The 15674-nt window shown below is 37.5% G+C and overlaps 2 protein-coding genes across 3 annotated transcripts; both read right to left on the bottom strand.

Annotated features, from left to right (window-relative positions):
- Positions 1 to 191: 191 nt before the first annotated feature.
- On the bottom strand, positions 192 to 9712 carry LOC117931979 (protein transport protein SEC16A homolog). 2 transcript variants are annotated; one of them, XM_034853039.1, is made up of 14 exons: positions 9614 to 9712; positions 7475 to 9506; positions 6752 to 7054; positions 5785 to 5913; positions 5579 to 5701; positions 5319 to 5489; positions 4861 to 4986; positions 4633 to 4767; positions 3539 to 3666; positions 3352 to 3460; positions 2610 to 2915; positions 2300 to 2449; positions 1889 to 2187; positions 192 to 1316 (listed from the first exon to the last, which is right to left on the bottom strand). In XM_034853039.1, the coding sequence occupies exons 2-14, from the start codon at positions 9257 to 9259 to the stop codon at positions 812 to 814; spliced, it is 4269 nt and encodes a 1422-aa protein (XP_034708930.1). In that variant the 5' UTR covers positions 9260 to 9506; positions 9614 to 9712; the 3' UTR covers positions 192 to 811. The 2 variants fall into 2 exon arrangements, with proteins under 2 accessions (XP_034708930.1, XP_034708937.1); XM_034853046.1 differs by having other exon boundaries at positions 7484 to 9682.
- A 4595-nt stretch (positions 9713 to 14307) lies between these two features.
- On the bottom strand, positions 14308 to 15647 carry LOC117928043 (zinc finger protein ZAT4). Its single transcript, XM_034847812.1, has one exon. It carries the CDS (start codon positions 15516 to 15518, stop codon positions 14538 to 14540), a length of 981 nt encoding a protein of 326 aa, XP_034703703.1. The 5' UTR covers positions 15519 to 15647; the 3' UTR covers positions 14308 to 14537.
- Between the last annotated feature and the right edge of the window lie 27 nt (positions 15648 to 15674).

Here is a 15674-nt window from a genome sequence, read left to right as displayed (position 1 = left end):
ATGCCATCAATTACACATTCAGCTGCTACCCCCCACTTTTGAACCCCACAACCCTCGTTTTCAAAATTTCGAAAAGCATATCTACAGCAAAGCCTAGATGAATGGAGGCCCAATAGTGGCAAACCAAAATTGAATTGAAATGTATAATAGAACCATTAGCTCAAGAACTCCTGAATACACACGGTTACAAATGACAGTGGACAAAGATCGCAGTTGCATCAAAATAGGAAAAATCAAATAATCACAACTTGTTCTTGCCAAACAATCTGGTGTTTCCCTTACATATTTAAGTTGATTCATGATGTACTGGAAAAGAACATAATAATCTTATTTTCCAAATTCAATACTCTCTATCTTTTCCCCTCCAGTTGTTCGGAGGTTCTCTACCGTCTTCCTTAAGGTATATTTCTGTTTTCAATAAATGAACAAATGAACTGTACATTGGTTCTAATGAACACTTTCCCTTTTGCTTATAGTGACACTACTGGCTCCTCAAGCATCGGATGGTGGAAGCTCCGGGGAAAATTCAAAGAAACCCTAAAGTACATTAAGCAGTTGAGCCAACCCCCATTCTATCATAAATCAGTACCATTACCTGAAAAAAGAGCAGGGTTACTGGGTGGGAGGAGGCAATTGGTCGGGTTGGCTTTAATAAAAACATTTTCTGTTACTTCCCTGGACCCCAATTACACTGCTCACCACCACTTTGTACTGGGAGATGCAGGAGCAGAAGCAGGAGCAACCCAACTCCCAAGTAAATGTATTGATCACAAGAAGGAAAACTTCATATTTACATCCTCATTATTCAGGGTCAAAGTTCCACTTCATGAAGATCATCTCCAAAACTGCCACCATTCATTGGCAAATGCATCAGAGACGATGACGGCGACATGCTCGATGCCCTGGCTAGAGGTTTTATTTCAGCCATATTTGGAGGACTGAATGCATCACTAAAGTTTCCACTCCATGATGCTGGCCGCTGTGCCTGCAATGAAACTGAGCCATTGCCATTTGTCATCACCCCATTATTCTGGATGCTATCCATGCTTGGGAACCTTTGCATGGTCGTTGATGATGGAGGTAAAGGTTGATAATTAATTGGGTCCTTCAAAGTGGATGTTGAAGGATTTTCATCAGCAGCAGCAGCTTCAGGCATGCTTTCTGTTGCATCTAATGTCTGCTCACCTGAGGGTGCCATGGCCGGAATAAAAAATTTCATATTGGCACCACCAGTGGTGGGTTTAACAGATGGAACAGAAGGAGACTGGAATAAGTTGGCTGGGCTCCCACCACCTTTGTTGAAGGTGTCAACATACCTGCCACAATCCAGGAAATAAGCTTTTATTTTATTACAGAAATAAAATTCTCAAGAAAAAGGGATGTAAAACAAGGTTTTTTCTTAAATTACTAGAAAAAATGGTGAACTTAAAAATGAAACAAGCATAAAACAGGAAATTACAGTGAAGGGGCAATAGAGAAGAAGACAGAAGTATTCATATGAGGTCAACTAACAAAAGAACTACAAAAATATATGATTATATTCTATGTAGGTGTGTGATATAAATATTTATACTCATGCACATGCAATAATTGTATATATTTTTAGGCAAGTTCACTCAATGCTGTCATCCCAGCTTTTAAAATTCTATTTCAGAGTGCCCATGAAAATATCAAATCACTGTCAAGATTTGGAGGAATGTTCAACTCAGTTTCAGGGTATGACCTCTAAGCTAACAGTATCTTCTGGTAACCTTTATGCCACCAATAGAACTTTCTCATGATAACATCATGTACTACTCAGGTTTTACCAAAAAAATGCATGTTGTATCTAAATTTGAAAGTGGCATCAGCCAAATTAGACGAGGAAAGGTTTCACAATTACAATTACCTTGAACGAACACCCATTCGTCCACGAGCTGAGAATTGATTTGAGCTGGATGGAATAGATGGGATCCCTGAACTAAGCTCTGAAGAAGGTGGGCTTTTAAATTCAGGGATTCCATTGCTGACAGAACCCTCATTCTTCAATGCATTTTTCAAGTTGTAATCTGGCATGCCATTTTGAAAGGATGTATTTGTTGGTGGGGGTGGTAGTGCTGCTTCTTCAGCTGGGGGTTCAGTCCCTTCCTCTACCCATCTCTTAAGTTTTTCATCGTAATAAAATTTATTTGTTTCACCCAGTTTGGCCTTCAGTATCAAAATGTAATAAATGATAAATAAGGGAACCAAGATAAAGGTATTTCAGGAAAGAGAATCCATGGTGTGAAACATAATAGAAATCAGTAATTCAAGATGCTACCTGGCGGTCTGTGCGGGATTTTAAGACTAGGCCCACAGTCTTCTGCAAAAGCTGTGAGCCAAAACCAAAACGTGCAAAGCGAGAAGGCCTCCCTGAAACTGATGTGTTGTCTTGTGCATTGGATGACGTTGCTTCCTTTGAAGAATCAGCCTGATTGTTCATAAGTCCATAGAACCTCTTAAACTTTATAGAAATTATGCATACATTTCATTTCATTTCATTTTCCCCCCTTTTGCTGATTAGAAACCATGCATACATATCAAGAAACTAGTAACAGAAAATGGGTTTTGCCTGGAGATAAAATACTGACCTGTCTTGGAGTTCGACCAAAGTCTGGCTCTGAAACACTTCTATTAGGTATGGTCATTCTATTGCCATCAGCTGTCCATTCACTTATGGGCTCCATTGATGCTGAAGGCATCAATGATGACATTGCCATTGTTGATTGACTACTTGAAACTCTAGGCCCCATCAGTGGATGATCATGTTCATTACCTTGAACAGTGCTCTGGGATGGTGGTGGTAAGCCTCCAACCACACGATGTGCGGTGTTATCAATAAAGTTGAGCAACTTACCCACTAATTTTGCTGGAGCCAGGTTTGTAGCATACCCACCCTAAAAATGGAATGTTCATTTACAGATATCAGTTCCTTTTTTTCTCCCAGGGCAAAAAAAGAATCCCAATATTTAGAACCAAAAGGCGATATTTGGTTCCCAAAAAACTTGAAGAAAAATGTGAAAGAAAGAAAATAGATAAAAAGTAGAAGGAAAGAAAGCATAAAACGGAATACAAAATAGATTTGAAGTCAATAAATCATTTTTATATATCACATCAAACTTATTTTACTTACTTTTCCTCTTCTATGAAAGATTAAATAAGTTAAAAATGCATAAATTTGAAAATTTTAACTAATTTTAATTATATTTTATTTTCTTTCGTGTTTTTTATAGTGAAACCAAACATAAGAAAATCATTTTCTTTAGCATCATTCATTCCTTAGGACTTTCCGGTAATAAAAAATATCCTAAAGACTGGAGGATAGGGGGATACCTGTTGGTGGGTTCTTATCCTCTCCTCAAGAGAAGCTACTAATTGCCTCCACATGTCCACTTCAGGTGCACGTCCGGTTTTCAGGGACTTTAATACTGCTTGACAGTACCTGAATTAACCTAACATTTAGAAAGGCATACACAAAATTGCATGAAACATCAGAAGAAGAAAAACTACAAGAACTTACTTCAACGATTCCGAAACTTTCCCTGCTTCAGCCAACATGTGTGCATATATAAGCTTATATGGCTGAAATGGTAGCAGAACAAACTGAGAGTTTCCAAGCACCTTTGAGTATTCATACAACTCGGTCCTCTGCCATATACCCAGAAGGCCATTAAGCAAGGTTAATTCAAAGCAGAGAGAGGGAGGCAAGGAAGGGGGAGGGAAGGGACCCTTATTGAGGTACCAAGAAGCCAAGCTACAATTAGACCAACTCAGGATCTAAGATTTAGGTGCTTAAATTCCTGAAAAGAATGAGATACAAAACGTGCATCCACAAGAAAATTATGTGATATATTTTTCCATGCTAAGATTTGCTTGATAGGAAGAACTCTAATTTAAAAATAACATTCCCTGCATATGATGTATACACATGATAAAATGTGCAAGCTTCATCAACCAAGCTTTTACATTCAAAAAGAAATTGTTAAAAAGAAAACTTTGTACTTGACACATCACACAGGTTTCAAGCACTCAACAGACCAACCTCTAAGTCACAACACAGATGTGGCCAACTAAGGTGTTAAGATACATAAAGAATTCTCAGATAAGTACCAAGTGCCTGACATCTAGAATTCACAACAGCGGAATGTGGATATGATAATATATCAAGATAAATAATTCAAAAAAAAAAAAAAAAGAAAACCAGAATAAAGTGCTCAAAACCTTGAAGCAATTGGCATGTTGTTAGATATCTTTTTTTATCAAGAAACTGAAGAACCAGCAAGTAACGCATTTGACTTAGCCTGCAATTTGATCACACTAAAAGGCAATTCATGCCAAGTCTCCAGTGACATTGGTCATAACAATAAACTGATACATGTCAAAGTACACGGGGATGATAAATTGTTTTCTCCCAGCAACTAATTTGTTAGATTTGTCCGTCAATGCTCCCAAAAACTACTCCATGCATCAATAACCTCACACACATTTGCTGCAACCCAAAATTAGGTATTGGAAGCATACATTTTAGAGGACCCACTTTAGCATGCAAAAAATAAGAAAGTTTCCAGATTTCATGAAAGACAAATTAATGAGCCAAATGACAACAAATAGCACCTGAATAGCCTCTGGACTAGCATATGTTCGAGGGAATTTCCAGTGATCTGCACCAACAAGACACAGTCTTGCGCTATCTGAATATGACTCAAAATTGGCTTCTGCTACTAAGTAGCAGATGTGTGCAGCAATAATCTGAATCATAACTCTCATGTAAGCATAAAAATTCAGAATTAGGACTGAAAGACTATAGGTAAACATGTTAAATAAAGTACATGCAGCATATACCTCACTTCTTTCCTTCCATAAGCAATCTCCAAGATGAATAAGTACAAGTTCATCATCTTTTGTTCTATTGGCAGTTATCACAGCCAAATTCTCTTCCCAATCGTCTAGCATACTATTAGCCCCAAACTGGAAATTTCATAAGAAAAGATTGAGAGAGAGACACAGAGAGAGAGAGACACAGAGAGAGAGAGCTTGTTGAGGCAAAGATACAATAGAAACTTTTGCAAAATGTTAAGGTCAAAAACAAAACTAAGAACAGTATCAACCAAAAGCAGTAAGTTGTCAGGATCCTGGTACATAGGAATAGGGGTAAGACTTGTGGGATTTACCACTAACCACAAGGGCCTATAATAGAAATCCATGTTAAAATCTCCAAAACATTGTAGAGGAAGAAAGAGTGTAATAAGGATAATTTAGCAATATCATATTCTAAAACAGTCTTCATATTGATGCATTACCTGTGCAGACTGCTCAGACTTAATTAAAGCTCCAGGGATGCCAACATCAGTTGTGCTGTCCATGGAAAACACATCAGCCGGTTGTCCAGCAATTAGCAGACATAGTGTCCGCAAAGGTGATCCTGGTACTAGCTGGCGAATTGCCATTTGCTTAACAGTATCAACATAAAACTGCATTGATTCCAAAACCACACCCAAGCAAATTACTGCCAGTCATTGTTGGAAAAAAATGATAAATGAGTTTAAGAATCAGGACAAACCTGATCACCGAGTTGTGCAGCAAGAACAAGGGCAGGTCCCCACAACTGCCCTTCTTGTGCACAATGTAGAGCCTCTTTCTTTCTACCAGAAACCAGAAGACTCTGTACTTCAGAAGCAGTTGCCTAAAACATATATTGACATTTATTACTAAAGGGACAAATTGCGAATAGAAATACTGAAGTGTGGAAAGTGAATCACGGAATACTCGAATCTGTCCTTCAGAAGGCAGCTGCTGCAAGCACTGGGTAAGAGCACCATAGCCACCGAATTGTGCTCCATTCCTCTTGGCAGATGCAAAGAGTTTAGCTACTGCTGATTCTGGAGTATCATTTTCCTGTTAAAAGAAACAAATCCAGAAGAATATGAAATTCCATCTTAATTGAATCTGTAGATGGCTCATGATGAATATTGTTACAAGCAAAAAACATAGGACCCTTTTTAGAAAGTTATAATGGAGGCAAGGATCTTTACTAGAAAAAATCATTGAACTTTAAGAAAATGAAACAACAAGGTTCTCAAAATCTGCATCATAAAGAAACCAGTAAACCATGTTACTCTGGCATCCACTGCTTAGGCAGAAATATGGGCATCTCTCATGTTTCTAATAGTGAAACAAACCCCTATAGTTTTCATATGCAGTGCTTGAAAATCCATTTCACTATAAATGCCGTCAATTTTCTTATTATGATAACCTTCCTCTGATCGGAATCTTTTATGATGACTTACAGCATCAATGTTTCTTAAAATCTTAATCTGCATTAAGCACAATTTTACCCTCATTTTACTTCAAAAAGTTCTTTTTAGAATAATATTATAATCTCATCCTTTAGGGAAAAATGCTATAAAAAATAAAAAACAAAAAACAAAGGATAAATGCATGGAGAACCTTTATATCATAAATTCAATTCCATCTGCTTATACAACATACATCACAAACAAGAAATATTTGTAATTAGCATATGGCTTTTAAAGTGCTATGTAAGCAATCTATGGGGGTCCCTACTGCATTTTAAAAACACAATAAAAATTGCACATATTTGTGGCAAACTAACCAGGGTGGCCAAGTAAGTTACTCTTAAATGATGAGTGCAACCATGTTAATTAAAAGGGGTATCAAAAGAATAAGAAAGTTAGTACTCAACCAGATGGCCAAAAATGTTAACCACACTTACTATGGTGTCAGTGCCAAAAGGAGATCGGAATTTTCCATAGTGCTGACAAGCTATTTTGAGCAGGGAGAGAAGCAACCTCAAAACTTCACCCTTCCTAAAATCCATATCAGGAGATTCACAGTTTGTGATCCTCTCATCAGTCCATTTATTCAACTCTTTACTTCCAACACTCCCACCAACCAATGGACCAGGAAAGGATTGTTGGCATAGAGTACGAAAATAATTACAGCCCTTTGTTGGATCACCATTTTCTGTGACAACTTCCGTCAGGTTGAGAACAGAGATTGAGCCCTTCACAGGATCCTTCACATAGAATAAAAATGTACGTACTTAGTTTCTTGTGATGGCAATATCATAAATAAAGTTTTGTGATCTTTTAAAATCTTACTGTGGAGAGAATTTGGGAAACCAAATGAAATTAAAAAAAAAAAAAAAAAAAAAAAAAACAAAAATCAAGATTTAAACTTTTATCATTTGGAAACCTGTATCCTCCACACAACCAAACAACAAACCACTGCCCCACCCCAAAAACATGCACGCACAAGAATAACAATGGAAGAAGAACTCCACTGAATGAGCCTAATACAATTTGCTTATTCGGTGAATTTATCAATTTTTTAATATTTAAAATTTATTTTCTTCCTTTATTGGACCAGTTTTCTTGACAACCAAACAAAGGATAAGAAAATCCATAGAGAGAAGAGAGAAGAGCTCCAGGCTAACCTGGCTTACATATGATGAGTCCATGAGGGAACTCTTATCTTTCATTACTATGAGTTTTCCACCAAATCCAAAAGTAACCAGCGCATGCGGAGGGCGGCCTGCAGAAGATCTACCCACATTGGAAGCATAAGAAAACTGATTGCCACTCTGAAATGATTGCTGAGCATAATTTACAGGTTTCTGATTGCTGTAGTAATCAGTTGACAAATGCATATATTCGCTCTGCTCCAATTTTGGCTGATTATACTGCTGACTTAAGTTAGCAGTGGGAAAGCTTTGCGGTGAAGAAATCCCATTGGCATCATTATGAATCTGACTTGCTTTCTCTTTCTCAAATAAAGGAACAGTCCCCATAAAATTAAGAGACTTCTGTTGATCCATGATTGAACTGTATATACTATGATCATTGTTGTGAACAACAGCTTCGGTTGAAAAAAATCCATTTTGAGCAGTTGAAGAAACACTATTTTGAGTAGTAGAAGCCACCCCATTTTGATTTTGCTGACCCTGAGCTTGAATAGTTGACTGAACAGATGAAGTATATGTCTCCAGTAAGCGCCATTCTTGGGCAATTGTGTCATAATACCAACCAGGGTATTGAGGATCAAAAATCATATGTTCCGGATACCCATTATTCCCTTGTGCAACCTGATCCCAATTAGAAATGCTCTCAGTCAATCCACTCTCAGTTGCAGTTCCCACAACCTCATTTTCCTTCTGCTGACCCTGAGCTTGAATGGTAGACTGACCAGATGAAGTATATGACTCCAGTGAGCGCCATTCTTGGGCAATTGTGTCATAATACCAACCTGGGTATTGAGGATCAAAAACCATATGTTCTGGGTACTTGTCATTCCCTTGTGAGAGATTGTTCCAATTAGAAACGTTCTCAGTGGTCCCAGTCTCAGTTACAGTTCCCAGAACAGACTGAGAAGTTTGCTGTAAATAAGAGACCTCCGATTTCCCATCCAAAGCAGCACAATCACTAACTGAATTGGTCTCAGTGCCCTGTTGAACATTGGCGGTCACATCATAACCATCCACTTGATACCATTGTCCAGAACTTGAGTCATACCTCCACCCTGGATAGGTGTTTTCCTGATACTGACTATTATTCAGATCTTGCCCATCAGTGTTTTGTTCCATGATCCCTTCATGGGATTGACCATCTTGATATTGTACATAGTTAACCGAATTTTCAGCATTATAAGCTCTATGTCCTTCACGAGATGCAATCCTTGCTTCATTATTCAAATTCTCCTCCACTCCCCCAGGAAAATCTCCAGCACCGACCCCCAACTCAGAAAAGAAATCTGAATATGATCCAAACCCATTACTCTCATTCTGTGCCGAATCAGCATAAAATGAACTCCACTGCACTTCCTTAACCCCCAAATCCTCAGATTCACTACTCTTAATCACTGTGGAGTCTGACATACTTTTATCTCCCATAAGATCATTATTCCAATCAACCATACTATCAAACCCAAACGAATTAGATGATGCCAAGCCACTCTCCTCTACATGAGCACCTAAATGAGCTGCACCAGCATCCATACTACCGGCTTCCTCCTTCACCTCAACCCCACCTTCCCCACCCAAATCCTCAAACCCAGTCCCAGCCTCACCAATACTCAGATTCGCAAAGGCCTTTACCTCGTCAGAATCATCACTGTCAGCGAACCCTGGGCTCGATTTTGGTACCGTGAACTCATCCTCCACCAATTTATCAAAGAAGTCTTCGTCGGTCTGATCCTCCACCGCGAATGGAGGACTCGAAGCCATTACCTAAACCTAAAACCCTAAAGATCCTTAAAACCAGAATCAGCAGAATTCACCACAAACCAACCTCAAACCCAGAAAACCCCAAACCTAGAACCTCCAAAAACCGAGCTGTTACGTCCCAAAAACTCAAGATCCACCACGAAAGTCCACTGCATAGACTGATTCCAACGAAGCAACCCTAAATCGCAGTAAACTAAACAACGAAAGTTCAAGATCTAGGGTTTTCTAGATCACTCCAATTCTGTGACTAAAAATCGAAAAAAATACACCAAAAATTTGCGAAATTTGACTTCAATTCAAAGAATCATATTGAATCGAAACAAAATTGAGATTTCTACAGCAAATTTGACTTACAGATGAAGACAAAGGCTTTGCAGGAGTGTGAAAGAGCGCAAGGAAGAACCCGCAATTTGGCACCAGAGGCGTCACCCACCCACCACCATATGCATTAGTTTTTTCGTTTCTTTTTTTCTCAATTTTTACCTCCTCCTCTTTTACGAGTTTTACCACTCTCTTCTTCTCTTTTTGACCTTTTACTTTTACCGCTAGACCCCAGTAATAAATATCTTCCTCATTTTCAAAAACTATGAAAATCCGCCGCCACTTTTTTTATTTTTTATTTATTTTATTCCAAATCTGTAAGGAAAATTACTAGCCAGTCCTTGTGAAACCCATAATTACCAAACAAAATCGAAAATATGATTCTAAATTTCTAACGTCAAATTTTACAAAAAAAATAATAAAAATTCTTAAAATTATTATTTTTGTAATAGTCAATGGTTGACTATGAAATGAGGAGATAATTAAGGAAAAAAATTATTTGGATTATAATTTTATTTTGTATATTTATGGTGGGGCAAATTAATTACCACTTTATTTCATGGTCAACTTAATGACATTAATGAAAATTAAGTTAAAAAGTTATAAGCGGTTGCAAGAAATGGAGGAGAAAGAATCTCTTCATTCACTTGATTTTAGTAACAATACATCAATCAAGTTGACTTAACTTCCATTGCAATCAACATATGATTATTAGAAAATAAGTTAGGCAAAATATGAAGTGTGAAAGTAACCAACCCACAATCACAAACATGTAACATGAGTTCATATTAATTTAGAGTATGCAACTTGAAAAGAAATTTAATCTCGAAGGCTCTCTATAGCATCAAATTGACACATATCGAAAACAAAAAAAGACAAAAAAAAAAAACCTTATTTGTATATTTTAAGTTTTATGTTTTGTATTTAAATTCGATCCTGATTATTTGTACCTTATTTCCATTTATCTGTATTTTACCATCATTTATTTGTGTCATCATTCAATGAACAAAATTTCACCATACTTTTAACAACCTAAATCACGGTTTCGATAGGTGTTAAATCAATGCTCTAAAAAATTTTGGTGACATATTAAATATTAGGAAATTTAATTTTGTGGCACATCTTCATTTAAAATGAGATTAAATTAGATTTGAGAATATAATCGTGATGTCCCACGTCAGATATCTAACGTTATATACATAAAAGTCTCTTAATCACATGGATGCATTTTAAAATCGTGATGATTCACTCGGACATAGAGTGGATCGTTACGACAATCTAATCATGAGTTCATCTTCAATATAATCACCTTATTCGATTTGTAGTTAGTACAATAACAAATATTTTCGTAAAAGATGGTATTATGCAAATTGAGAGAGACAAAAATAAGATATGAGGGAAGACATGTCATATATTGTAATGAGTTTATAAGTAAGGAACAACCAAATATCCTTATTTTAAATAAGGTAGAGAGCGTCTTGGGTGTCTCGGCACTCTTTGGACTCATTCAAATTGGAAAAGTAAATCTCTAAATCCCTAGCGGTGTTGTTTTGGAATGGGGAATTGGGCCCTAGTTTTTATGTTTTGAAGACTTTAGACCAAATAATTATAGAAGATGGGAAATATTAATATTGGTTTGGTTTTGAATTAAGATGGGTGCTTATTGATTGGTCTTTGAAGGTGGTCAAATAATGAATATTAGTATATTAATGAGGAGAAAATTCTAAACCACAATATTTTATTTTCTTTTTTTGGAAATTTAATAATTTTTGGGAATGATTTCAAAATATGGTAACATGTTTATATGTAAAAATTAAAAAAAATAAAAATTAATATAATATTACTATTATTAAGAAATATTATGTCATATGCCTACTCAAACTTCTTTTGATGTTTTGATTAAATATTCCAAATCATATTGATTTTAAATTTCATTAAATACCTCCTTATTTTTTATAGAAATATTTGATTAAAAATTGTGAAATAATTCCTAATAAATCTAACCCTTACAAGATTTTTTTCTTGAAAAATAACCATTTTTTTACATAAATATTTTTTATCATTTCGAGTATTTACATGTAAATTTTGATGAGTACGTTTTTATTTAAATGAAATCAAAAAAGGATGGAAGGTTAAATTTCAAAAATTGGATTTTCAAAGATTATTTTAATCAAATAAGTCTTTTTTATAGGAGAAAAGTTTTTATAGTATTAAACGATTTGATAATCATCTTTGTAACTCCAAAATATTCCCGTTTATGATCCTATCAATGCGTGATTTTCTATTTGGACTTCCCCCCAATCGTGATGTAATAAAAGGCTTGTGGGATAGATGAGAGTGGGCAGGGATGACAATATTTTTTAGAGTGAATTCCTCTATTTTATTTTATTTTTTATTTTTATAAATCTTATTTTAAAGAAGTTATTTGACAAAATTAACCCATCCAACTAATCATTGCAGGAACCAAATGTAAAAAGAAGCTCCCTACCTCGAATCATGATTTCATAATGCCAATGTGGCAGGTAATCATCTTATTTTGAAATATTATATGTCGTTTTTAACATTTATATATATATATATTTTTTAAAATACATTTCATTGAGGTTGTTTTCCACACCTAGAACTCTCTCCTCATAGATTTGATTCATTGAAGTGGACACTAGTGATTATTGATTAGTTGATGGAAGAAGAGTATAATATAATGAAAGGATGTATTGGGGGGTACCACAACATAGGTCCTGTTCCAGCCTCGTGAGTCACATGCGAGGCACTAGTTAGCATGCCGAGAGCCAGAATGGGGCATGGAATCATGGTGTTTGTGGCGTGAATCAAAGGTTAATCCCTTAAAAATTCTGAGAGGAGAGAAGGAGAGGAGAGAAAAGAAAAGTGGTGGGCTAATTGTAAAACAGAAAAACTAGAAAAGGTGGGATCAGGGATGAAGGTGGTGAAGAGTGAAGACCCAGTTGGAAGGTGAAGGTAATGTTACAAGCTTGGCATATATACTTTGAATCATCTGAAAGCAAAGCAAAGCCTACAAAACCCCTTTTAGTGTGTATTCCCAATTACCTAACATGTGTTCACAGAGTCACTCATCATGTGCATGAACCTCAAAAGACAAGTAGCCCTGTTGCAGAGAAACCCCACCTGGGGATCTACAGATTCTCAAAGCCGGATCTGGGGGTGACCCAAAAGTCCAATCCCACACACAACCGTCCCCTTTAATTCATATCACTTGTATTCCCTGTGAAACAAAAATGAGCTGTTTGTGGGCATTGGTTGTTAGATAGTGGTCCTCGTCAACATTTCCTCTTTCTAGTAGTATCAGACAAGGACCCTTTGGAATTAGCTATCAAAAAACTATATGTTATTTCCCTAAAACTTCCTCCTATAGTCCTTGAGATACGTTAAGATAAGGGTGTAGAGTCAAAGAAACGGGGGTTCATGCATTAGGATTTGTGGTGGATTTTTAAAGTTTGAAGGGACCAAAAGGGCAGCCATCACGGGGACAAGCCATAGAAGAAGATAACAAGTAAGCAACTACTAAGCAGGAATTAATAAAGATGGTGAGACCATGGTGAGTTAGTTAGGCGAAATGGGAGGGAAAGTACAGGGAAGTTTAAGACATTTTGGACTCCCTCTTTTGAACTTTTGCCTCAGCACATATCCATTCTAAACCGGCGTTGCCACCTCATTGTTTGTTTCTTTTCATCTTCCCATCCATCTTTTTTCTTCTTTCTTCTTCTTCTCACGCTCTACAGCAGTCAGAACGGCCAGCCGCACACATACTTGTTGACCATTTGTCGGTTCTCTTTCCCATTCCACCGAATGTGCGTCACATTTGATGGAATGGAAATGAGAAACAGGAGAAGGGTTTATTGAGAAAATTGAAGGAAAATTTATGACATAGAGAGAAACAAAAACAGCTTAGAAAAGGGTCCTACTTGAAAAACAGAGAAGCACAAGTTGACCCAAAAGCCCTGCCTCTGCCGCTTCCCCCGTCTCTTTGCTTCTTTTGCTTCCCAGATTTTACATAAAGCGTGCCACAACTCACGCTGACCAAATCCACCTCCCACCTAATTACATTTCTACCCTTCCACTCACACATGCCAGACACTGTTACATGAATCCAATCACGTGCCTTGTACCATAATGCCCCGCCTGACTCCCCACGATACGCGTCGTTTTGATCCGGCGTGTGGATGAATATGGCAATGCCCCTTTCCTATTGATACTTTCAATCATGGGCCATGGCTTTGCCATCTCCGCCCGCATCTCCTTCTCTTCTTGTTGTTCCAGCTCAACATTAAAAAAAAAAAAAAAAAAAAAACTAAAAAACTAAAAACTAAAAACAAAAACACTTTTTGTGTTTTTAACCACACAATTTGGCAATGCAATTATGCAGTCCTCCACCCATTTTGAGTACTGTTTAGTAGTTAAAAGCAAAATTTTTGTGAAGCATTTTGATGCTACTTTACAACCCATTGGGATAGAGAGCATGAAGCATAGTAATACCATTGCATGCAGGTGAATGGTATTTATACAAAAAGTTAAAAAAAAAAATTGCATATTTATAAGAATAAGATTAAAAGCAAGAGAGAGATGCCACATTCCATTCCCCAACTAGACAAACAAAGGCTATGATGGGATAAAAAATAAATTATGAAAGTTTCATGAGTTGTTCATAGAGGAAGGTTAGCAGGCAATAACAGCTGGAAACAGTAGCAGAATTAATCAAACAGAAAATGCAGGCGGACAGTTTGGTACTGGTACTATGAGGAGGCCCAAGAACAAAACAATCATCTCCGTGACTAAAAGTGGAATCAATTAATGAAAGAACACCCCACCAAAAAACTTCAACTCCCTTCATCTATAAATAAAAAAAAGATTGAAATTATATCTAAGAATTACTAAGAAACAGAGTCTCAGATCTTAACAATACCTATGAATTTCAATTTCATCAACATTTTATGGTATTGGCAATGAACTCTGCATATGAAACTGCAGAGTGCTGACTAAAGGCATAATCTTCAGGTGGAGCAGGGAGATTGAGATCTATCACCCCATTCTGGAATTTCTCAGAATTCGCAGAAGCGGCAGCAGCAGCGGCAGCGGCGGCAGTTGTGGTGGTTGAATTATTGAGGAGGTGTGATCTCTTGTGCCCACCCAATGCTTGGCCAGACCTGAACACTCTACTGCAAAATGGGCACTCATAAATTTTCACATTACCTCCATTTTCTGGATTTGATTCGTCTTCAAAACAGGTTTTGATCTTCTTCTTACTGGCTTTGTTAACGACTTTTTCAACTGGGGATGCTTCAAAGGATGAGAACACCTTCTTGCATGTTTCATCAACTGATCTTTCTTCTTCATCTTTAATGTCTTGATCTTCATCGCTTCTGGTCCATGTATCCCTCGAAAGCATCACCAGGCACATAGCAATATCCTCTTCAGGCCAAGTGTTGGAAACTGAACTCACCGGCTCCGGCTCAGTCGGCGACTCGGTGGTCTCCGATTTTCCCAATTTAGGTTTCTTCAAATCCAGTCCCTGGTTGGGCACACCCAGTTTCCAAGCTCGTTTGGATCGCCTCCGAGTTGGGTTCCTGGACTCGGTCTCGCTCTCGCGGTCCTGGACCACGGACCCAGCATCCACAGCGAACGAAAACTCAGGATCTGCCAATCTAAAACTCCTCTTGGGATTCTCCCTCAACCCATAAGCCAGAGCCTTCTCCTCTCCTTCTGATCTTTGCTCCTCCCCCTCTTCCTCTTCTTCCTCACTGGAAGAAGAGGAAGAGGAAGAGGAAACAGGGTCGGTCCGGTCACTGTGTTGCGGGGTCTTCGGAGGAATGGGGAGGGTGGCTAGGTGAGACCTCATGTGACCACCCAAAGCTCTGCCACTGGAGAACCTCCTTGAACAGAGCTTGCATTTGTGCTTCTCCATTGAAGCAAAGATCAGAGCTTTGCAGTCTCTGGAGAAAAAGAGACACAGCTTGAGAAGTATCAAGCGATTTGGGAACTTAAAAAGGAGTAGGTGACAAGCATTCCACCACCAGAGGACACACACAACCCAAAAATGCTTTTCTTTTGACATATATAT

This window comes from Vitis riparia, chromosome 2 (genome assembly GCF_004353265.1).
Source record: "Vitis riparia cultivar Riparia Gloire de Montpellier isolate 1030 chromosome 2, EGFV_Vit.rip_1.0, whole genome shotgun sequence".
In the NCBI taxonomy this organism is placed as follows: domain Eukaryota; kingdom Viridiplantae; phylum Streptophyta; class Magnoliopsida; order Vitales; family Vitaceae; genus Vitis; species Vitis riparia.
This window is presented reverse-complemented; position numbering and strand designations above follow the sequence as displayed.